Source organism: Miscanthus floridulus, chromosome 4 (assembly GCF_019320115.1).
Source record: "Miscanthus floridulus cultivar M001 chromosome 4, ASM1932011v1, whole genome shotgun sequence".
Classification (NCBI taxonomy): Eukaryota; Viridiplantae; Streptophyta; class Magnoliopsida; order Poales; family Poaceae; genus Miscanthus; species Miscanthus floridulus.
In genome coordinates, this window is record NC_089583.1 from 3,448,722 (window position 1) to 3,473,752 (window position 25,031).

General features: G+C 44.9%; 2 protein-coding genes across 2 annotated transcripts; one reads left to right on the plus strand and one right to left on the minus strand.

Moving 5' to 3' along the window:
* Positions 1 to 413: 413 nt before the first annotated feature.
* LOC136550806 (F-box protein At5g03970-like) lies at positions 414 to 2,612 on the minus strand. The gene is made up of 2 exons (XM_066542391.1): positions 1,495 to 2,612; positions 414 to 834 (listed from the first exon to the last, which is right to left on the minus strand). The coding sequence occupies exons 1-2, from the start codon at positions 2,576 to 2,578 to the stop codon at positions 779 to 781; spliced, it is 1,140 nt and encodes a 379-aa protein (XP_066398488.1). The 5' UTR covers positions 2,579 to 2,612; the 3' UTR covers positions 414 to 778.
* An 18,342-nt stretch (positions 2,613 to 20,954) lies between these two features.
* Positions 20,955 to 21,278, plus strand: LOC136547904 (uncharacterized mitochondrial protein AtMg00810-like). Its single transcript, XM_066539593.1, has one exon. It carries the CDS (start codon positions 20,955 to 20,957, stop codon positions 21,276 to 21,278), a length of 324 nt encoding a protein of 107 aa, XP_066395690.1.
* The last annotated feature ends 3,753 nt before the right edge of the window (positions 21,279 to 25,031 follow it).

The window sequence follows — 25,031 nt, forward strand, 5'->3', positions numbered from 1 at the left end:
ACCGATGAAGTGTCTAGGACATGTGAGACAAAACTCAGTTCTGTGATAACTTGAGCTTTGCTGATGAATACAAAATCCAGATAAACAAACACCATACTCCAGCTGTAATCAATATTAGAACTAAAGCCAAGTCAAAACTAATTTTCTGTTATTCTTTGACAATGTCAGTTATGTTCTCCCGATGAGCTTAACCTGTGGACAACCTGTATGGTGACATTGTGGCAATGGTCTTGTCCCTATTGACTGTTGTGTTCTGATTTCAAGGTTTACAAATATATAAGCTATCTTGACTTTGGATGTTTACCAGGCTGGCCACAAAAGTAGGTCTCAGAACAGTAAATTAAAAACTAGTATCTTCTTATCCAACCAGTTAGAATCAACAAGATATTGAACCACAATAAATTTATGCAAGAATAACATTGACCGTATAAGATTGCAGTGCTTAGGTTTCATAACAATCAGTTTTTTGGGGCACAGACACTTTTCAAAGGAAGGAATGATATGCAGAGTTCAGGTTTCCATTGCAAGCAGCAATACTTGAGCACAAATAGTCAACGATAAAGTAGGACAATGCAGGGTTAACAGCTTACACACAAGCCTGATAAACCTCGGAACCAACTATCAACCTAATAGGTTTAAGAGAAGTTCTGGCTTAGCACCAATCTCACTAATGCTAGCAATGCTGTGCCAATACCACTATAGGCATCATGCAATTTACCATTACTACTACCGAATCTGCCCTTGATAAAGAAGCTCTCACATAAGCACCTTGAGTTTTTCAAGCACTTGAGCCACCGGCACTTGGTCGCTCACCTGTAGAAGCCGCTCCCAAAGCTGCAGAATGTTACAATTTTTTGGAATGACATTATTAGCTGAATAAAGAATCAAATCTGCCTTTGATGAACACTTGCTTCTCACAAATAAAACAATTGAAATCCACAGGAACAGGAGACAGATGTGTATGTCATTTTAGTGCCAATATCACCATCTATTTGTTTGTTGTCAAGTCACATTGACATATCAGAGGTAATAGGTGAGTAGGACTAAAGATGGGCACACCACATCTGAATTGTAGAAGCTCATCAAAGTAACAGAATTTCCTAGCTGAGGCTAACAGCCTGTTCGTTTCGGCTTATACGATCGTGGATTATAAGCTGCAACAGTATTTTTCTCTCACACCAAACCAGCCAGCAGTACTTCTGGCTTATAATCCACGATCGTTTAAGCCGAAACGAACAGGCTTTAAGTTGTCAGGAACATACCATCTGAGCATAATGTCTTAACCGATGAATAATTCCCATGGCATATCTAACCAGTTTCTCAAATAGTTCATAATAAAAATGATTTTGGTAAGATAACATAGTGATATCAGATTGGGTGATATTCCACTTTATATAAATCCGTCATTCTTGAGCCTAGATTTCATGTTAGTAACTAGAATATTACTCATTCTGAAAATTATTGGAAAACTGAACAAAACCAAGAAAACTGTACCTGGAGTGTAGAAGCTCATGTAAGGAACAACGGTGGTGATGCTTCCGGCCCCCTCACAAACCTTCTTCACCTTAGACGTCTTCAGATCAACTGTGAAGAGCGCATTATCTGCCCTTAATAAAATGACAGCGATCCGATCCACAAAGCCAACCAAACGAGGATCGGTTCGGATGGCATTACTAGAGAGCAGCGTTTCTAGATCAACGACTCTGTCACGTGTCCATACAGCATCTGCTTCAGGACCATGTTTCCTCGACCACATGGAGAGTTTGGATTTATGTACGGTGGCAAATCCCAGGCAACCGTCGTCTGTGGTTCTGAAGACTCCAACACGCTGCCCAAAGGATGATGGTAGTCCAATCACAGACATTTCATGAAATTCCAAATCATACTTGAGAACCCTCTTCATACTCCAGAACTCAAAGTAGAGGGCATTCCCCACAAGCGCACTGGGATAGAAGAGATCAACACAGTCGTCGTGGTGTTGGGTGAAAATTGGGTCGCTCCACGATCCAGCATCCGATGAGTAGGTCCAGATGAACGTCTCAGGAGAATATGCGATCACCAAAACCACGAGGAAGGCTCCCCGGTGGCAATCAAGGTGGTCGCAAGCGCCGCCAGCGGCGGCAGCGCAAACAACTGCCGCCTTCCAGGTGCACGCGGGCCGCGTCAGCTTGGGAAATGGAATCTCCCTCTGTTCGTCTGTGATGGGGTCCCAAACGAGGAGGATGTTCTCCCTCCCAGGTTCCCCACTGCGAAGCAGTAGCACACGCCCGTGCCGCGCATCGAACAAGCGGCAACGGCGGTCGGCAAGCGGCGAGCAGGAGGATGTAGCCACGAATCGGGCTATATGGACGCCGTCGCTAGTGAACCTGCCGCAGAGGAATCCCAGTACAGGGGGCGTGCGGTGGAACTTGTGGTACCTGCGGCGGAAGCGGGGGCCGGAGATGAGGCGGCACCATGGCCTGCAGACCAGGGATGCGCGGAAGAGACTCGCCGGTTCGTCGGGAGGGAAGCGGAGGAGGATCTCTTCGATGAGCTCCTCCACCAGGGCCGCCGGCGGCGGCGGTGACGGCGGCGGCATGCCTCGATTGCTGCTGGTTGCGGTGCGAGGGTCTCTATGGAGTGGGGAAAGGGCTAAGATGAACGATAGGCCCAAGCCCATTTCCCAATGTCTGATGAGTGGGGAAAGGGCTGGGCTGGGCTGGGCTGAGCTGAGCTGCTGCGGCAGCCAAAGGCCCAAGCCCAACCAGGCTGACAGACATTAATAGAAATCTTCTCCTAAAAAAAGATGAATAAAAATCTAATCTTATTTTCGTATTAGTGTTTAATAATATCCATTTTTAGTAGGTTATTTCAGAGTATTGTTTTTTACTTATTGAATATTGCTTTTTTGCAATTCATTGATATTGCAATTTGAATATTGCAATAATTTATTTTGAAAAGATGATAGCCAATTTGTTGGCTAATTCGAATTAGTATGTAGAATTCGTTTAATTATGACTGTTGAAGCCTTAAATAAGTCTCTTGGCTCTTTTCACGCTTTCTCACAAACAGATTCTGGAATATATTACATTATTTGTGAAAGAATAGCCGGAACAAATCATTTCGGCTCCAGTATTTTAGCTTGTGTTGTTGTGTTCAGTATTTTTTTTAAAAAAAAATACATAAACTACTGGGAAATCATCGTATAATATGATTTTGTTGGTATAATATGATTTTGCTAGGATAACCAGATTTGTTGACGTGATGCGGCATTTTTTTGTTGAGCTATGCGAGAAATTTTGTTTTATTTTTTTTTATTTATATAGGGTGAACAAATCGTTTTGGCTCGGACATTCTAGCCTACGCTGTTGTGTTCAGTAATTTTTTTAAAAAAATACTGAAACTAATGAAAAACCATGGTAATACGATTTTGCTAGGGGCGGATTAATAGGATTTCCTCACGTGATGCCGCCTTTTTCCCCGGCTAGAGAAAAACTACAGAAACTACTCTTCAGATTAATCGTCACACTTATCCTCGCCTGTTGGAGAGTGCAAACTCAATTGCATTCATAATTTTTTAAGCAGATTCATGTACGCCATATGCCACTTAGTATTCAAGTAATTTTTTTAGCTCTGTCGATGTAATCTGATAGGAGCGTACTACGCAGCCACTGCTGATTGCTATAGCTAGAAGGCAGAATCAGAAACTAGAAAGAGAAAAACTGCATGCAACCTCGGCAAAATTCAAGATGTTCTAATCTATGCATTCAAAGCCATTAACTCACTGTTCAACTCAAAAGGAAATCACAGCTCACTTTGGCCCCATTCGCTAGGAGGAATTTGGAGGAATCTGAAAGAATTTGTTAGAGGAATCCTTCATGAACAGTAAAATTACTTCCTCCATACCGGCCGAACGCAGCCTTTAACAACCTGTCACAGCAAACTAACCTGTCAAGGAAGCAAATCACCTGCCATTTACTGTCTATATAGACAAACCGAAGTGCACAGCAATACTGATACATCAGTGAGAACTAAATTATATGAGCCCAACTTCAGTTCAGCACCACACACGTCATTCCAAAAGGAGGGAGACCCTGCTAAGAAACATAGGACAACAGTTTCGATAAATCGAAACAGAAGCCTCAGCATTGTTTTTTTTTTCTAACGAAGAAGCCTCAACATTGTTCATGCTTTGGGACTCACATTTGACAAGTAATTAAGACGAACCATGATTCACACCGCCTGCTACAACCTTATTTCCATTTAGTCTGGAACTCAAGTGTAGAGACATACTGATGACTGATGAATCTTTCAGCAAAGTGAAACGAACAAAGAGGAATGAATTTGCATGACTAGTTTAACCATTATCTGTGACATGGAACTCCGACAGAAGTCAGCCTCCTGCACCAAGGAAAGAGAGCCAGAAGCCAGAATGCATACTTTGATTCATAATGCCTAGCATAATAAGTTACACAGCCCCAGATGTAATCTTTTCTAAAAAAAAGCCCCAGAAGTAATCAAGATGAAAATTGTTATGCACGGGAGTGGCATGACGTGTATGATCTTTGATGAATGATGATGATTATTTGAAATAGATGATCAAACTAAAAGGTTTAATACAAACCATACTATTAAAAACACATAAACCCTGAAGCCAAACAAGTTAGGGTCGCTGAAGCTAAGGTTACTCTCCCACTCCGAAAGGTGCACAAATTTACAAATTTTGAAAACGACATCCGAGTGTGAATCAGACATGACCTGAGGAACACTTGTTTCTCACCAAGGAGAGAGGGGGCAGAGGACTGAAATAGAACTGGGTTCCCATCTGACGATTGGGGGCTCCCCACCAGTCCAAGGCCCATGCCAATACTTCCGGCTACGGCCCAAGGCGGAACCCCAACCAGGTCGTGACACCTGCTTGGGCAAATCTCATTGTATTTTATTTGACAAATAATTGTTAGATAATCTACAAATTTCTTGGGTGAACACACAGCAAGGGAAGGCGACGCCGAAAAGGCTCCCTCTATAGCCGCTGCAGAGGCAGGCACCGAACGGCTCACCTGCCGCACTGTAGCCACAGCAGGGGCAGGCGCCAAAGTTAGCCCTGTTGTCATATCTAGTAATTGTAGCAGCATGGCAGCAGTACTAGGACTAGATGGATAGATTGTATATATAGTTTGCCACTGCAACTCAGTAAAGATAGTTCAGATTTGCCATCTCCTATACAGGGCTCCAGCCAACGCTGGTGTCTCTGTTGTGTGTGTATGCTCTATTCTCCATCTCTTCTTCTACCTCTGACCATAGTGTGTGGTCGGACAACGTCTGTCGTGCTCGACCATGGTCGATAAGACTGGTGAGTGGTTGGCTCACCTGAACCGGTGATCCTATGGGCTAACAAGTAGTATCGGAGCCGTACAAGCGCCGTCGTCGGACTAACCGCTGACGATGACGGACGGTTCGGAGATGAGTGACAGCAGTGGCACTGCTGTAGCTGCCCAACCACGACAGAAGGTCGTTGTTCGCACGGTGCGGGAGGTCAGCGGCACCAATTGGCCAACGCTGACTCGCACCAACTATGGAAAGTGGTCGGTGACCATGAAGGTCAAGCTCAGAGCCCGACGGCTCTGGAATGCTGTTGACAAGGGCACTGAAAATGAAGAAGATGACATATCAGCGTTGGAGGCTATCCTCACTGCTGTACCGGCGGAGTACAGAGAGCCGTTGTGGGTGAAAAGCTCTGCTAAGGAGGCGTTTGAGGCTATTGTGGCGATGCACGTCTGTTCCGACCGCGCAAAGAAGGCGACGACCCAGCATCTGAAGCAGGAGTACACCAACCTCAAGTTCAAGGATGATGAAACGGTGGAGGATTTCTCCCTCCGCCTACAGACGTTCATCAGCAAGCTGAAATAGCCACAGCATCACCATCGACGAAGAGGAGGCGGTCTCCAAGTACCTCCACTCCGTGCCAGCAAAGTACATCCAGATCACTCTCTCTATAGAGACGATGCTGGACTTGTTCACCCTCACCATTGAGGATGTGATAGGCCATTTGCGGGCGATGGATGAGCATCTGGAGCAGGCGGCAGCAACGAAGGACAGTGGTAAACTGCTGCTAACAGAGGAGGAGTGGGCTGCTCGGAGGAACTCCAGGGTAGCCTCCTCTAGCCATGGTGGCGATGGCAAGCGCTGCGGCAAGGCTTCTTTAGAGAAGAAGAAGCAGGTCATCCCCAATGCCTACCGACGCTACGGGAAGATGGGCCATTGGGCACGAGAGTGCCCAAATCTCAAGCAGGAGAAGAAGACTGGGGCTCGTCTGGCGCAAGCTGATGATGATGATGAGGCCACTATCCTAATGGTGACGTTCTGTGCACTGCACGACATCGAGGTCGAGGAGAAGGAAGAGGTGACGACGGTGGAAGGACCTAGGAAGGCCCTAAAGGCTGTCAACCTCGACGAACTACGCGCCCAAGTCCACCTCGGACGTGTGGGCGGCGAGCAGGAGCAGGGGTGGTACCTAGACTCTAACGCCAGCAACCACATGACGAGCTCTAAGGTGGCCTTCTCTGAGCTCGACGATGATGTTACTGGTACGGTGAAGTTTGGTGATGGCTCAAGGATGGCAATCCAAGTGCGCGACACCATCGTCTTCAGGTGCCAGAACGGGGAGCACCGCACGCTAATGGATGTATTTTACATCCCGCAGCTGTGTTCAAGCATCATCAGCATTGGTCAGCTGGATGAGCGTGGTAGCGAGGTACTGATCAAGAATGGAGTCCCTAGGATCAGGGACCGAGAGCAGCTACTTCTTACCAAGGTGAAGAGGTTCTTGAACCAGTTGTACCTGCTCGACCTAAAGGTAGAGCAGCCGGTGTGCCTGGCGGCAAGGCACACCGAGGAACCATGGCTGTGGCATGCTCGGTTTGGACATCTCAGCTTCGACACGCTTGGTCGGCTGAAGAAGATGGTCCGAGGGCTACCCCACATCGAGCATGGAAGGGGCTGTGTGACAGCTACCTGGCCGAGAAGCAGAGGAGGCTACCATTCCTAAAGGCGGCCAAGTATCGCGCGGAGGACGCTCTCGAGCTCGCCCATGGCGACCTCTGCGGGCTGATCACGCCAGCCACAAACGGTGGTCGGCGGTACTTACTCCTGCTCGTAGATGATTGCATTCGCTACATGTGGCTACAACTCCTGATGAGCAAGGATGATCAAGAAGTTCAAGATGCGCGCAAAGGCCGAGAGTGGCAAGAAGCTCCGTATGCTGAGAACTGATCGCGACGGCGAATTCACTTCGATGGAGTTCACTGCGTACTGCGTGGATCAGGGTGTAGTGCGACACCACACCGTGCCGTACTCGCCACAGCAGAATGGCGTGGTGGAGCGAAGGAACCAGACGGTGGTCGGCATGGCTCAATCCATGATGAAGGCCAAAGGCATGCCGTGCAAGGTTCTAAGGTGAGGCGGTGACCACGGCGGTGTTCATCCTCAACCATGCTCCCACCAAGGCCCTAAAGGGCAAGACGCCATTCAAGGCTTGGCATGGACGCAAGCCGAGCGTATCCTTCCTCCAGACATTCGGCTGCATCGGCCACGTCAGAAAGACGAAGTTGATCCTCACCAAGCTAGAGGACAGGAGCACACCGATGGTGTTCCTGGGCTATGCAGATGGTACCAAGGCATACCGGCTCTACGACCCATGTGGAGACAAGGTACTTGTCTCGCGCGATGTCGTGTTCGACGAGAAGGTAGCTTGGGACTAGAACAGTCCGAGCACGGGGGAAGTTGGCGGCTTCACCAGCACCTTCATCGTCGAGCACCTGGTCATCTATGGTGGTGGAGACACTGGGGAAGAGGTGTCGACCACTCCAGGAGGGGTGCCAAGAACTCCAACAATAGAGCCGAGCACTCCTGGGGTGGTGTCGAGCACTTCGGGAGGGATGCCGAGCACTCAGAGAGGAGTGCCGAGCACTCCTGGAGGGATGCCGAGCATGCCAGGAGTGGTGTCGGGAGGTTCTGCAGTGGTGGCGACCACTCCAAGATAAGTGCTAAGCACTCCCATAGCAGAGCCAAGAGGTCTTGTTGTGGTACTGACCACTCCAAGACTGAGGCTTAGCACTCCTATAGTGGTGCAAAGCACTACAGGAGTTATGACGAACAGTCCAGGAGTAGTGTCAAGCACTACATCCTAGGTGCCGAGCACTCCAGGTGCTATGCCGAGCACTCCGGCGGAACATAGAACTCCATCAACACTGATCGAATTCGTCTCACCTCCAAGTGACATCATTGAGTTCTTGGATGCCTTCAACGAAGGTGAGGAGGTGCGGTTCTGTAGGCTAGATGACATCGTTGGTGGCACAGGGCCCTCAGGCCTGGTGGGTAGGCTACTCAATGACCCAGAGCTGCTGCTCGTTAGTGTAGAGGAACCACCCACATTGAAAGCTCTAGTTTAGTTTTGGTTAATTGATGAAACCCTAAGTGCTAACCTAGTTTATCCAAGTGATGAAGCAATGGTGAAGATCATGATGATGGTGATGGCATGGTGATGATAAAATGCTTGAACTTGGAAAAGAAGAAAGAGAAAAACAAAAGGCTCAAGGCTAAGGTATAAATAGTAGAAGTCATTTTATTTTAGTGATCGAGACACTTGGTGAGTGTGATCACATTTAGGATCGATAATTGTACTATTAAGAGGGGTGAAAGTCGTATCAAAATGCGGTTATCAAAGTGCCATTAGATGCTCTAACTCATTGTATATGCATTTAGGATCTAGTGGAGTGCTAACACCCTTGATTTTTTTTGTGAAAATATGCTAACACACATGTGCACAAGGTGATAGACTTGGTGGTTGGCACATTTGAGCAAGGGTAAGAAACTTCACTGATGGAGTGTCTGCCTATAGAGTGCGGACAGTCCAACGGTGCCATCGGCGCCCTATACAGAAAAGATGAAGGTTACTGTAAGTGACCGGACGCTGGTCTCGGTTGGATCGGCATGTCCAGTCAGTAGCAGCAGAGGGCGCGCTGCTTCGGTCTCATGATTGGATGCTGGCGCGAAAATTGATCGGACGCTCAGGGCCTGAGTCCGGTCAGTCTGACGTATGATGACGTTGTGTGACTGAACGCTGGGTGTGTCCGATCGAGCATCCGGTCATGATTTTGCGCTAATGGAACCTTACTGGAAATGACCGGACACTGAGGTCCAGCGTCTGGTCACTTCGTAGCAGCGCATCCGGTCATCACTTGACCGTTGAGATCAGACAACTTCGGTTGAACGTAGAGGGACACGTGGCATGCATCGCGTGACCAGACATCATCACTTGACCATTGAGATCAGGTGGCTTCGGTTGAACGTAGAGGGACACATGGCATGCATTGCGTGACTGGACGCTAGGGTCTAGCGTCCGGTCGATTTGACCGGAGCGTCCGGTCACCCCGTGTTGTGCCCAGTGAAGGGGTACAACGACTCTATTTTGAGGAGGCTTCTATTTAAGCCCCATGGCCAGCTCAGGCTCACTCTCTTGGCCATTTGCATTGACACAACAACCTTGTGAGCTTAGCCAAAGCCCTCCCACTCATCTCCATCATTGATTCATCATCTTTGTGAGATTGCGAGAGAATCCAAGTGCATTGCTTAAGTGATTGCATCTAGAGGCACTTGGTGTTTGTGTTTTGCTACGGGATTCGCTTGTTGCTCTTGGTGGTTGCCACCACCTAGATGGCTTGGAGCAGCGGAGGAGGATTGGCACGAGTTGGTGATTGTTCATGGCCATCTCCGGTGATTGTGAGGGGGTTTGTACCTTCCCCGGCGGAGCACCGAAAGGTAACTCTAGTGGATTGCTCGTGTCATTGAGTTACCTCACTTGTGGGTAGGTTCTTGCGGTGTCCAATTGTGTGGACGAGGTTCATGCAACACCTCTTAGCCACCGAACCACCAAGTGTTGGTCGACATAACATGGACGTAGCGTGTTGGCAAGCACGTGAACCTCGGAAGAAAATTGATTGTCTCTTGCCCTTTGGTATTCTCCTGGTGATTGATAAAGTATTCATCTTGTGATTAGTTCACTCCTCTACACGTCGGTATAATCACCTCACTTACTCATTTACATTTCCGCAAACTAGCTATAACAAGCTCTTTAGTGTAGCTAGAATTGAGAGCTTACTTTGTGGATTAAGTTCATCTAGTGGAGCTCTTTAGTGTAGCAATTGTGATAGCTCTTAGTGAGTAGTGACCTAGTAAATTGTGTGCCTAGTGATCATGACAACTAGAATTGTTGGATAGGTGGCTTGCAACCCTTGTAGAGCTAGAGCAAGTTTGCATTTCGCTATTTGTTATACTAATCAAATTGCTCTAGTCGGTTTATAGATTTTTAAATAGGCTATTCACCCCCCTCTAGCCATATTAGGACCTTTTAAGTGGTATCAGAGTCGTGGTCACCGTTTGATTAAAGGCTTAACAACCTCGGTGTCAAATTATGGCTCAAGTTGTGTTCAACCATGTGGGGGGCAAACCACCGTTCTTTGATGGTACATGCTATGATTATTGGAAGAGAAAGATGAGGATGTATCTTGGTTCAATCAATGATCAAGTATGGGATGTGACCAAGAATGACTATGCTATCATTGATCCTGACAATCCCACCAACCTAGACAAGACCAACAAGTAATGCAATACAATGGCTCTCAACACCATATACAATGCCATTGATTCCAAGGTGTTTGAGCAAATCAAGGATTGTGAAAGAGCTAATGAGGTATGGAGGATATTGGAGGAAACATATGAGGGCACACCGGTGGTGAAGAGTGCTAAGTTGTACATCCTCAATGATAAGTTGACAAGCTTCAAAATGAAGGATGATGAGAGCATTTCGGAGATGTTCCATCAGTTGCAAGTAATTGTCAATGACTTGAAGGCTTTGGGAGAGAAGATCAAGGATGATGATGTCTCTCATCGGTTCTTGATGTGCCTACCTCCAAGATTTGAGATGTTGAGATTGCTTATCATAAGAGAAGGATTGAAGGAGATTACCCCTAACCAAGTACTAGGTGATGTCATGACACAAGAGACATACCATGTGGAAAGGGAAGGAGTTGACAAGGATGATAAGAAGGAAGACGAAGACAAGAAGAAGAAGAGTGTAGCATTCAAGGCTAGCTCATCATCCAAGAATAAGGGCAAGTCCAAGAAAAAATCAAGTGATGATGAGGATCTTAGTGACATTGATGATAAAGCCATGTCTCTATTTGTGCGCAAGATGGGTAAATTCATGAAAAAGAAGGGCTATGGTGCAAGAAAGAGAAGAGATCACACCAAAAGCAAAGAATATGTAAGAAGATGCTACAATTGCAAGAGCCTCGGTCATGTTGTAGCAGATTGTCCCTACAATAGTGACAATGATGAGGATGAGAAGAAGAAGCACAAGAAGGACAAGAAAGAAAAGAAGGAAAAGAAGGAGAAGAGGATGACCTTTCAAAAGAAGAAGAAGAAGGGTGGAGGCTATGTGGTCACTTGGGATAGTGATGGCTCTTCGAATAGTGATGACTCTAGTGATGATGGCAAGAAATCTATCAAGAAAGCACTAGCAAGCATCGCCATCAACAACAAGCCCTCCATCTTTGACACTCCATCGACATGCCTTATGGTAAAGCCTACCAAGGTAAAATATGATGTGAGTGATGATGATCAATGTGAAAGTGATGCTTGTAGGAGTGATGATGATGATGAGGAGTACTCCAAGGAGGAGCTTATGGACATGTGTGAACAAGTGCATACTTGCTTTGAGATGAAGAAAAAGGAGTGCAAGGAATTGAACAAGAAAGTCAAATTTCTTGAGCAATCCCTTGATGAGCTCAATGCCACTCTGAAAGGTCCTAATATGGCTAGAGGGGGGGTGAATAGCCTATTTAAAAATCTACAAATCAACTAGAGCAATTTGATTAGTATGACAAATAGCGTAAGCAAACTTGCTCTAGCTCTACAAGGGTTGCAAGCTACCTATCCAACAATTCTAGTTGCAATGATTACTTAGGCACACAAACTTGCTATGTAATTACTCACTAAGAGCTCTCAACCTTGCTACTCTAAAGAGCTCAACTAGATGAATATAAATAATAAAGCAAGCTCTCAATTCTAATTACACTAAAGAGCTTGTGTCAACTAGTTTGCAAGAATGTAAATAAGTGAGTAAGGTGATTATACCAACGTGTAGGGGATGAACCAATCACAAGATGAATATATAGCCAATCACCGGGAGAATGCCAAAGACAAGAGACAATCGATTTTCTCCTGAGGTTCATGTGTTTGCCAACACGCTACGTCCTCATTGTGTTGACCAACACTTGGTGGTTCGGCGGCTAAGAGGTGTTTCACAAACCTCATCCACATGATTGGACACCATAAGAACCGACCCATAAGTGAGGTAACTCAATGACACGAGCAATTTACTAGAGTTACCTTTCGGCGCTCCACCGGGAAAGGTACAACTCCCCTCACAATCACCGGAGACGGCCACAAACAATCACCAACTCGTGCCGATCCTCCACCGCTACTCCAACCGTCTAGGTGGTGGCAACCACCAAGAGAAACAAGCAAAATCCGCAGCGCAACACGAATACCAAGTGCCTCTAGATGCAATCACTCAAGCAATGCACTTGGATTCTCTCCCAATCTCACAAAGATGATGAATCAATGATGGAGATGAGTGGGAGGACTTTGGCTAAGCTCACAAGGTTGTTATGTCAATGAAAATGTGCAAAAGTGTACCCTTGAGCCGGCCATGGGGCTATAAATAGAGCCCCAATCAAATAGAGCCGTTATACCCCTTCACTGGGCAAAACACGCTCTGACCGGACGCTCCGGTCATACTGACCGGACGCTGGCCCTCAGCGTCCGGTCGCCCGATGGACGCCACACGTCACCAGCTTCAAACGCTGTTTGTCAGATTTCAACAGCTACGAAGCTGACCGGACGCTCCGGTAAAACTGACCGGACGCTGAAGCCCCAGCGTCCGGTCGTTTCTAGTAAGCTCCTCGAGGCATATTTTTTCGACTGGACGTGTCCGGTCCACCTTGACCGGACACAGACTAGCGTCCAGTGCAATACCCTCGGTACTGTGCAGACCCGTCCGTTTGACCGGACGTAGAAACCAGCGTCCGGTGCTTTTAGACCCAGCGTCCGGTCAGTTGACCGACGCCAATGTCTTTGCGATCAACTCGTTTTCACTTCTAACTTCTTCACCCTTGATCCAATGTGCCAACCACAAGAATTTGCATCCGGCGCAATAGAAAATAGGCATTTCATTTTCCTGAAAGCGCTGAATCCCGCCGAGCTTGCTCGGCGGGAGGGAGAGAGGGACCCCAAACCCATCTCAACCCTGCAAACACCACCTCCTTTGTAGATGTGCCAACACCACCAAGTGTATCACCTTGTACACAAGTGTTAGCATATTTTCACAAACATTTTCAAGGGTGTTAGCACTCCACTAGATCCTAAATGCATATGCAATAAGTTAGAGCATCTAGTGGCACTTTAATAACCGCATTCCGATACGAGTTTCACTCCTCTTAATAGTACGGCTATCTATCCTAAATGTGATCACACTCACTAAGTATCTTGATCACTAAAACAAAATGGCTCCTACATTTTATACCTTTACCTTGAGCCTTTTGTTTTTCTCCTTCTTCTTTTCCAAGTTTAAGCATTTGACCATCACCATGCCATCACCATTGTCATGATCTTTGCCATAGCTTCATCGCTTGGAGTAGTGCTACCTATCTCATAATCATCTTGATAAACTAGGTTAGCACTTAGGGTTTCATCAATTAACCAAAACCAAACTAGAGCTTTCACACTCATGAGAGGCTAATGGAAGCCCATGAGAAGCTTGGCAAAGCTCACTCTAAGCTTGAAAAGGCTCACTCCTCTCTCATAGAGCAAGTCAAAATGGAGGAAGCCAAGAAGGAGCAAGTGATTATATCATATGATGTGGGACTAATATGTGATCTTATTGATGAATCTTTTTATAAGCCCATTGTAGTTACTTCCACTAACACTTCTTGTAGCACTACTACTTCTACTTCACCTTTGAGTGATGGTCTCACTTGTGATGCCTCACTAATAGTGGAAAATGAGACCCTTAAGAAGGAGGTGAATGAGCTCACTCATGCCTTAGGCAATGCCTATGGTGGAGATACCCACTTGCTAAAGTGCTTGGGTAGCCAAAGGTTTTCTCTCAATAAAGAGGGATTATGCTATACCCCCAAGAAAGGCAAGGCGGTCTTTGTCACTCCCAAAGTTAGCTTTGTGAAGAGCAATTGTCGGTTTTGCAATAGATGCAAGCAAGTTGGACATGTAGAGCAATATTACAAGATTAACAAGAACAAGCTACCTAATGTATCCTCAATTAAATTTGATTCTTGTTATATGCTTGTTAAGGGTGCCAATGGTGTGAAGGCTAAGTTCATTGGTACACCAATTGTGGTCCAAAAAAAGAAGACCATTTGGGTACCAAAGATCTTGGTAACTAACCTTCAAAGACCCAAGCAAGTTTGGGTACCTAAGAAGAATTGATCTTCTTTTGTAGGTTAATTATAAAGTCGAAGGAAGGCATTGGGTATTTGATAGTGGGTGCACACAACACATGACCGGTGATCCAAGAATGTTCAATTCAATCAATGAAAACAAGAGCAATGGGATTGATAGCATCACATTTGGTGACAATGACAAATGCAAGGTCAAATGCAAGGTCAAAGGGTTTGGTAAGATTGCAATATCCAATGACTTGAGCATTTCCAATGTGCTACTAGTAGAGAGCTTGAACTTCAACCTATTGTCGGTAGCTCAATTATGTGATCTTGGTTTCAAGTGCATATTTGGTGTGGATGATGTAGAGATTATAAGTGTAGATGGATCTAACTTGATATTCAAAGGATTTAGATATGAGAATCTATACTTAGTTGATTTCAATGCTAGAGAAGCTCAATTGACATGTTTGATCACTAAATCTAGCATGGATTAGTTATGGCATAGAAGGCTTGGTCATGTTGGAATGAAACAATTAAACAAGTTGATTAAGCATGACTTAGTTAGAGGCTTGAAAGATGTCACATTTGAGAAGGATAAGCTATGTAGTACATGTCAAGCCAGAAAGCAAGTTGGTAACACATATTCTAAGAAGAGCATGATGAGCACATCTAAGGCATTTGAGTTGATGCACATGGACTTGTTTGGACCAACCACATACACTAGCATTGGTGGAAATAAATATGGATTTGTAATTGTGGATGATTTCACTAGATACACATGGGTGTTCTTTCTTGTTGACAAGAGTGATGTGTTTGCAACATTCAAATCATTTGTCAAGGGCATTCACAATGACTTTAAAACAACTATCAAGAAAGTTAGAAGTGACAATGGTAGTGAATTTAAGAACACTAGAATTGATGAGTTGTGTGATGAATTTAGAATTAGACATCAATTCTCGGCCAAGTACACTCCACAATCAAATGGCCTAGTTGAAAGAAAGAATAGAACCTTGATTGATATGGCAAGATCAATGTTGAGTGAGTACAATGTGAGTTATTCATTTTGGGCTGAAGCAATCAACATGGCTTGCTACTATAGCAACTGACTCTATTGTCACCCCATGATGGAGAAGACACCTTATGAGCTATTGAATAGAAGAAAGCCTAACATAGCATACTTTTGGGTTTTTGGTTGTAAATGCTACATATTGAAGAAATGCACTAGATTGAGCAAGTTTGAAAAGAAATGTGATGAAGGTTTCTTGCTTGGTTACTCCACTACTAGCAAGGCATATAGAGTTTGGAATTTGGCTAGTGGTACTCTTGAGGAGGTTCATGATGTAAAGTTTGATGAAACAAATGGTTCCCAAGAGGAAGATGAGAATCTAGATTATGTAAAAGGCACTCAATTGGTCAATGCAATGAAAAACATGGACATTGGTGATATAAGGCCTAGAGAGGTGATTGATGTTGAAGATGACAAGAATCAAGTGCTCTCTAATACAAATGTGCAAGCTAGTGGTTCTCATGATCAAGTTCAAGCGAGTACTAGTGATGACAAAGTGCAAGATCAACAACAAGTGGCTAGTTCATCATCTCAACCAAGTGATCTATCAAATGCAAGCAATTAAGGGCAAGTGATTCAACCAACCAATGTTGTAAGAGATCATCTTTTGGACACTATCATTGGTGATATTTCAAGAGGTGTGCAAACTAGATCAAGATTAGCTTTACTTTGTGAGCATTTCTCATTTGTGTCATCTATTGAACCTAAGAAGATAGATGAAGCTTTAAAGGATGTTGATTGGGTCAATGCTATGCATGAAGAGCTAAACAACTTCACAAGAAACCAAGTATGGGAGTTAGTTGAGAGGCCTAAGGATCATAATGTGATTGGAACCAAGTGGGGTCTTTCGAAACAAGCAAGATCAAGATGGGATAGTAATAAGAAACAAAACAAGATAGTGGCTCAAGGTTACACTCAAGTTGGAGGTCTTGACTTTGGAGAAACATATGCCCCGGTTGCAAGATTGGAAGCAATTAGAATCCCAGTTTTGAAGATGAGAAGAAACCCAACCATGTTTACAAGTTGAGAAAGGCTTTGTATGGATTAAAATAAGCACCTAGAGCATGATATGAGAGATTGAGAGATTTTCTACTCTCTAAGGGATTCAAGATGGGAAAGGTTGACACCACTCTCTTCACCAAGAAGCTTGGAAATGACTTGTTTGTAATGCAAATCTATGTTAATGATATTATTTTTGGATCAACAAATCAAGATTTTTGTGAGGAGTTTGGCAAGATAATGGCAAGTGAGTTTGAGATATTCATGATTGGAGAGCTTAGCTACTTCCTTGGTCTTCAAATCAAGCAAATGAAGAATGACACATTTGTGAGTCAAGGCAAGTATATCAAGGACATGCTCAAGAAGTTTGGAATGGATGATAGTAAAGCTATTAGTACACTAATGGGGACAAGTGGAAGCTTGGATAGTGATGCTAGTGGCAACATGGTGGGTCAAAAGATGTATCAGTCTATGATTGGAAGCCTACTCTATGTGACCACATTAAGGCTGGATGTGATGTTTAGTGTATGCATGTGTGCTAGATTCCAAGCCTCACCAAGAGAAAGTCATTCAAAAGCAATAAAGAGAATATTGAGGTACTTGAAGTATACACAAAATATTGGATTGTGGTATCTCAAAGGAGCAAGGTTTGAGTTGATTGGATAATTGGACTCCGATTATGCGGGATGCAAAGTTGAGAGAAAGAGCACATCAGGCACATGTCAATTATTGGGAAGATCACTTGTATCTTGGTCATCAAAGAAGCAAAATAGTGTAGCACTTTCAACCGCCGAAGCGGAGTATATTTCGGCCGGTAGTTGTTGTGCTCAATTACTTTGGATGAAGGCTACTTTGAGTGACTTTGGAATCAAATTCAAGCAAGTGTCATTGCTATGTGACAATGAGAGTGCCGTAAAGCTCACCAACAACCCGGTTCAACATTCAAGAACAAAGCATATTGATATCCACCATCATTTCATAAGAGATCACAAACAAAAAGATCAACTTATCGAAGATCAACTTGCCGATATATTCACCAAGCCACTTGATGAGAAGAGGTTTTTCAAGCTAAGGAATGAATTGAACATACTTGACTTCTCCAATATGTATTGATGCACCCCCCCCCCATTATATGGCATGCCTCTCCTTCGAGCAAAGCAAGGTAAAGTTGATTGACATGTCATCCATCCATTGCTAAGGACTTATTTAGTGCATCTAGTCATTCCTATCATGTCCTAAGCTCACTCATGAAAATCAAATGAATTTGATGCTTGTATGATACCACTATTGCTTGTATGTTTGAAATGATCTAGTGGTACCATATGACATGTTTGTGGGCTTGTAAACCTAGTGTTTAATCTAGAAAATAAGCTACAAGTGTTTAACTCAACATGGTACAAGATAACCCTTACTTGGAGGTGTAAAGAAGCTTGTCCTTGGATCAAACCGAGTTAAAAAATCTTTTGCAAGTAATCTAGACTGAACCAAATTGGGAAAATGATCCTCATTTCACATGGTTTCACCCCAACCTACCTATAATTTGAGCTCATCTTTTGTGCTAATTGTTGACAAAGGAGAAGAGAAATTCACAAAGATAGTAAGATTGGAGGAGCAAACAAATGAAATAACATTGTAAGGGGATCAATCAAAATACACACAAGTAGGGGGAGCAAGCTCATAAACTTGTATGTTGCATTTTGATGTGCATTTCATATATTTGCTTGCATAGCACAAGTCTTAAATTTCAATATCCATGCTTGTGTGGTGTATGCTAGTTATAGGTTTGAATGATGAAATAAAAAGCTAGCATGCATAGGCTAAGTAACTAGACTCATGCTCACATTTTGAAAACTAGACCCTTGCTTCTAATGTTGATCTCACGGGGTATTCTAGTTTTTGTGTATGTCTAGTTACTAATGGTGCTAAGGATGATATATTGGTGCACTCCGATTGGTATCACGCTTTAAAGGTCCATCTCTTATACCTTAGCATCATATGAAAGAAATTGTCTCCTATATTTCCTATCTAAGCATATGTGCAAGCTACAATCCAAACTCTTAGCACATATGTAGGGGGAGCAATTGCTATCATTTGGAGTTCATGAAACTTGTCCATATTCTTTTACATATGGTAAATATGCTTGGGCAAGCAACGTGAATTCAATTAAATCTCAATTCATATCTTTGTGTAAGGGTTGCCATCAATTACCAAAAAGGGAGAGATTAAAAGTTCTAGTTTGGTTTTGGTTAATTGATGAAACCCTAAGTGCTAACCTAGTTTATCCAAGTGATGAAGCAATGGTGAAGATCATGATGATGGTGATGGCATGGTGATGATCAAATGCTTAAACTTGGAAAAGAAGAAAGAGAAAAACAAAAGGCTCAAGGCTAAGGTATAAATAGTAGAAGTCATTTTGTTTTAGTGATCGAGACACTTAGTGAGTGTGATCACATTTAAGATCGATAGCCGTACTATTAAGAGGGGGTGAGACTCGTATCGAAATGCGGTTATCAAAGTGCCACTAGATGCTCTAACTCATTGCATATGCATTTAAGATCTAGTGGAGTGCTAACACCCTTGAAAATGTTTGTGAAAATATGCTAACACACATGTGCACAAGGTGATACACTTGGTGGTTGGCACATTTGAGCAAGGGTAAGAAACTTCACCGGTGGAGTGTCCGCCCGTAGAGTGCGGACAGTCCAACGGTGCCACCGACGCCCTATACAGAAAAGACGGAGGTCACTGTAAGTGATAGGACGCTGGTCTCGGTTGGACCGATGCGTCTGATCAGTAGTAGCAGAGGGCGCGCTACTTCGGTCTCATGACCGGACGCTTAGGGCCTGAGTCCGATCAGTCTGACGTATGATGACGTTGTGTGATCGGACGCTGGGTGTGTCCGGTCGAGCATGACCGGACGCGTCCGGTTGTGATTTTGCGCTAATGGAACCTTACTGGAAACGACTGGACGCTGAGGTCCAGCGTCCGGTCACTTCGTAGCAGCGCGTCCGGTCATCACTTGACCATTGAGATCAGGCGGCTCTGGTTGAACGCAGAGGGACACGTGGCATGCATCGCGTGACCAGACGCTGGGGTGATTGTTCGTGGCCATCTCTGGTGATTGTGAGGGGGTTTGTACCTTCCCCGACGGAGCATCGAAAGGTAACTCTAGTGGATTGCTCGTGTCATTGAGTTACCTCACTTGTGGGTAAGTTCTTGCAGTGTCCAATTGTGTGGACGAGGTTCGTACAACACCTCTTAGCTGCCGAACCACCAAGTGTTGGTCGACATAATAGGGACGTAGCGTGTTGGCAAGCACGTGAACCTCGGGAGAAAATTAATTGTCTCTTGCCCTTTGGTATTCTCCTGGTGATTGATAAAGTATTCATCCTATGATTGGTTCACTCCTCTACACGGCGGTATAATTACCTCACTTACTCATTTACATTTCCGCAAACTAGCTATAACAAGCTCTTTAGTGTAGCTAGAATTGAGAGCTTGCTTTGTGGATTAAGTTCATCTAGTGGAGCTCTTTAGTGTAGCAATTATGAGAGCTCTTAGTGAGTAGTGACCTAGTAAATTATGTGCCTAGTGATCATGACAACTAGAATTGTTGGATAAGTGGCTTGCAACCCTTATAGAGCTAGAGTAAGTTTACATTTCGCTATTTGTTACACTAATCAAATTGCTCTAGTCGGTTTGTAGATTTTTAAATAGGCTATTCACCCCCCTCTAGCCATATTAGGACCTTTCACACGTTCACGCTGGCTGAGCGCGATGGAGAGTGGCGACGGGTGATGCTAGAGAAGATGAAGGCGATCGTGGAAAATAAGACATGGGAGCTCATCGATCCACCTCTAGGATGCCGTCCGATCAGCCTGAAGTGGGTGTACAAGGTCAAGCAGGACGAGCTCGGTGCCATTGTCAAGCACAAGGCACGCCTCATTGCCCGAGGCTTTGTCCAGCGCGAGGGCATCGACTTCGAGCAAGTCTTTATGCCAGTAGTGCGCATGGAGTCTGTCTGTTTGCTACTAGCCTTGGCAGCAGCAAAGGACTGGCGCGTCCATCATCTAGACATAAAATCAGTCTTCCTCAATGGCGAGCTGGCGGAGACGGTCTTCATCAGACAACCTCCGAGTTTTACCGTCAAGGGAGAGGAGCATAGGGTGCTCCAACTGCACAAAGCGCTCTACGGGCTGTGGTAGGCCACACGAACGTGGAACGCCAAGCTTGACGCCACGCTGGGTGAGCTTGGGTTCCAACGGTATGCAACCGAGCACGCGCTCTACACACGGCGATGGGGGAAGGAGGAGCTCATCGTCGGTGTGTATGTGGATGACTTGATCATCACCGGCGCGCGTGCAGAGGACATCGATAGCTTCAAGTGCCAGATGGCGGCTCATTTTCGAATGAGCGATCTCGGCGCACTCTCCTACTACCTTGGCATCGAGGTGAGACACGGGAAAGAGGAACTCATGCTCGGTCAGAGCGCGTATGCCTCGAAGCTATTGGAGCGGAGCGGCATGGTTGAGTGCAAGCCATGCGTGACTCCGATGGAGGAGCAACTGAAGTTGACGAAGGCCAGCACTACCGCGAAGGTGGATGCAGCACTCTACCGAAGCATCATCGGCGGTCTGCGCTACCTAGTCCACATGAGGCTGGACATTGCGTTCGTCATAGGCTACGTCAGTCGCTTCATGGAGGATCCTAGATAGGATCACTAGGCTGCGGTGAAGCAACTGTTACGCTACGTCAAGGGGATGGTAGATCAAGGGATCATCTTCCCCAAGATAGGCCGGACATTGTGTTCAGCGATGCAGACATGGCGGGGGACGTCGACGGACGACGGAGCACCTCTGCCATGCTCGTCTTCCTTGGGTCGGCTCCAATTTTATGGCTGTCGCTGAAATTGAAGGTGGTGGCGCTGTCTACGTGCGAGGCAGAGTACATAGCGGCGACCACAGTGGCGTGCCAAGTTGTGTGGCTACGCCGGCTGTTGGGTGAGCTGACCGGTGTGGAAGCTCACCCACCAGCACTGATGGTGGATAACCAGCCCGCCATCGCCCTCACGAAGAATCCAGTTCTCCATGACCGGAGCAAGCACATCGACGTGAAGTTCCACTTCCTCAAGGACTGTGACGTTGGAGGGCAGATCATCATCGAGTTCGTTGAAATTGGTCGGCAACTCACGGACGTCATCACTAAGCCGCTCGGACGTTTTCGACTCACGGAGCTGAAGGAGATGATCGGCATAGAGGGGGTACAAGGGATAGCAGTAGGATTAAGGGAAGAATTGTAGATAATCTACTGCTTCCTTATGTGAACACACAGCAAGAGAAGACGGCGCCGAAAAGGCTCCCTGTTGTGGTACTGTAGCCGCTGCAGAGGCAAGCGCCGAACGGCTCACCTGCCGCACTGTAGCCACAGCAGAGGCAAGCGCCAAAATCAGCCCTGCTGTCATATCTAGTAACTGTAGCAGCATGACAGCTGTACTAGAACTAGATGGATAGGTTGTATATATAGTTTGCCACTGCAACTCAGTAAAGAGAGTTCAGATTTGCCATCTCCTATACAGGACTCCGGCCAACGCTGGTGTCTCTGCTGTGTGTATGCTATGTTCTTTCTCTCTTCTTCTACCTCTGATCATAGTGTGTGGTCGGACAACGTCTGTCGTGCTCGGTCGTGGTCGACAAGATTGGTGAGTGGTCGACTCAAAAAACCATTTTCATTTAGCAAGCGCTCTGCTGTATTCTATGATTCTATCTCAAAATACCCTGCAGTTCACAGAAAAAAGATCAGATAGGATGAATAGACAATCCATATGTTCCCAACTGTCAATGCAAATATCTCATCAACGCCACGGCAAAACGATTTTAGTGTTGAGCTATATCACAATTAAGGTTCCAAGTTTAGTGTTCGTGTTTCCATCTTCTTAGGCCATTCAGACAGCACGCTAAGTATCATCAACTAACACCATTGAATGTTCTTAATTTATTATGCATGTTTTAATTTGACGTGCATTGCTGCAACTATGACTTCTATACAAGAAAGGAGCTCTGCATTCTATTCACCACACATGCATGCTTGTCTACAGTGCCGGTCCGAGAATTTTAAGGGCTCTCTGACGATCTCGTCGCAACGGCCTCTCTTGACTATGTATAAAATCTTATAATATATAGGCACTAATTTTACTCGCAAAACGAAAGCAAATTCAATAACATATTTTTAATTTAACATGTCTAATAATTATTGAGGAACAATATAGATTAAATAATATATTTGTAGATGTATGATAATTATCGAGGAACAATGTAGATTAGAAAAACAATATATTCGTTTTCTTTTCTCACCCATGACAAATGTTTCTTAAATAACATTCTAAAATTCTAACACCTAAATTAGAAAAAAAAATGACTATATGGGTACAAAGTACTAGAAGTCTGAAATACTATACAAATAATTAATTCGTAAGAAGCCAAGAATCAAGATGCCGTCGTCGTGGAGCCCTGCCTGGTCGTCGTCCTCGTGCGCCGTGTCCGTGTCTCCGGTAATCTAGCTCTTCGCGGCGGCGCGGCTCGCCAGCTCCGCGTGTGTAAGGCGCACGTCACGAACTCACGATCAGAGTGTGTTATGTGCAGCGTGACTCCACGCCTCCTCTCTACCCGAAGGTCGCGGGGAAAGAAAACTAGAAAAGAAATACCGATGTTGTCTTTTTGGGCCGCCTGACCAGTTCTATATCTATCTTCTCATTAGTTTGCTAATGTTTAATGAACTATAGGACCTGAGGGTTTGTATACCTGTGCTAGAAAAGAAATGAACTATAGGACCTGAGGGTCGTGTTTAATGAACTATATGAAACTGCATGCAGTGTCCTGATTTCATAATGCTTATTTGACTGGGCTTACAAATTTTAAGAAAAGGATGGAATAATATGCACGTTTCAGGTTTTCATCACAAGCAGGAATCCAGGAGCACATATAGTCACAGGCCACAAATATAGTCACAGACCATCACAAGCAGGAATCCTGGAGCACCGAGCACATATATAGTCATAGACCAAGTAGGAGGGTAAACAGCTTACATACAAGCCCGACATAGCTTTGGACTTTTGGAGACACAGACCAAGCGAAAAAGTTTAATGGAAACACAAAACATAAAAGGCTAACATATTAAGGCCAACAACAATCTCATGGATGCAAAAGGTTCTGTCTCATCATAGATCTCATGCTATTAACCATTACTACCACCCAGTTTCCCCTTGCTCAAACTCTCAGATGACATGAGCACCTCAACTTTCCAAATTTACAAAACCCCATCATAGGTGATCATGCACTTGAGCTACCGGCACTTGCTCCCTCACCTGTAAAAGCTGCTCCCAAAGCTGCAGAAATTTACAATTTTTAAGAACAACATTAGATGATTTAGGAATCAACTTTCCCCTTGATGAAGAATTACTTCTCACAAACTAAAGAGCAGTTAGCAGCAACACTTGCACCAACTCAATAGAAGACAATGGACTCAAGTTGAAGATAAATAGGTCCCTTGATATAGCACCGATATCACCAACCATTCGGATGTTATTAAGTCACATTGACAGATCAGAGCTAATGAATGAACAAGATCAAAGATAGACACAATGTCAAAGTACATAATGAGCTTAAGTTGTTAGGGCCGTACCATCAGAACAAAACAAGCATAATACATTTAACACTGATATCACCAACCAATTGGATTTTGTTAAATCATATTGACAGATGGAATTAATGGGTGAATAGTATCAAAGTTAGACACAATGTCAAAGTAATTACTCTTTCCATTAGCCCTCCTGCTCAAACCTGCAGACCCCCCCCCCTCCCGCGCGCGGGGGTTAGGCTAAGTTGTCAGGGACATACCATAAAAAAAACAAGCTTAATAGACGAACAGACTTCTAGGCATATTGAACAAGTTCCATAGATGATTCAGCATAAAAAAATAGGTGGGATAAAACCTTGTGAGCTTAGCCATTTGTATTGACATAGCAACCTTGTGAGCTTAGCCAAAGCCCTCCCACTCATCTCCATCATAGATTTATCATCTTGTGAAATTGGAAGTGAATCCAAGTGCATTTCTTGAGTGATTGCATCTAGAGACACTTGGTATTCGTGTTTCGCTATGGATTTCGCTTGTTACTCTTGGTGGTTGCTGCCACCTAGACGGCTTGGTGCAACAGGGATCGTCGAACGGAGGAAGGTGCTTGTCTCCGGCTCCGATTGTGGTGATTGTGAGGGGTTCTTGACATTTCCCCGATGGAGAGCCAAAATGTACTCTAGTGGATTACTCGTGGCAATGTTTTCAAGGCGGTAAGGCGAGGCGTGGCGACTGACTACCGCCTTACGCTTAAGCGAGTAAGGCGTAAGGCGAGGCAACGCCTTAACAGATTAAGAAAATTTTAAAACAGCAGCTCAGAGCAGTAGATGGTGAAGAGAAAA

What these genes read in the sequence shown, in the direction of transcription:
- LOC136550806 (XM_066542391.1), bottom strand. Translation starts at nt 2,578, where the DNA reads ATGCCGCCGCCGTCACCGCCGCCGCCGGCGGCCCTGGTGGAGGAGCTC. An exon ending in CATGAGCTTCTACACTCCAG is followed by an intron (nt 835 to 1,494) that starts GTACAGTTTTCT and finishes AACATTCTGCAG; the next exon opens with CTTTGGGAGCGGCTTCTACA.
- LOC136547904 (XM_066539593.1), top strand. Translation starts at nt 20,955, where the DNA reads ATGGCGGCTCATTTTCGAATGAGCGATCTCGGCGCACTCTCCTACTAC.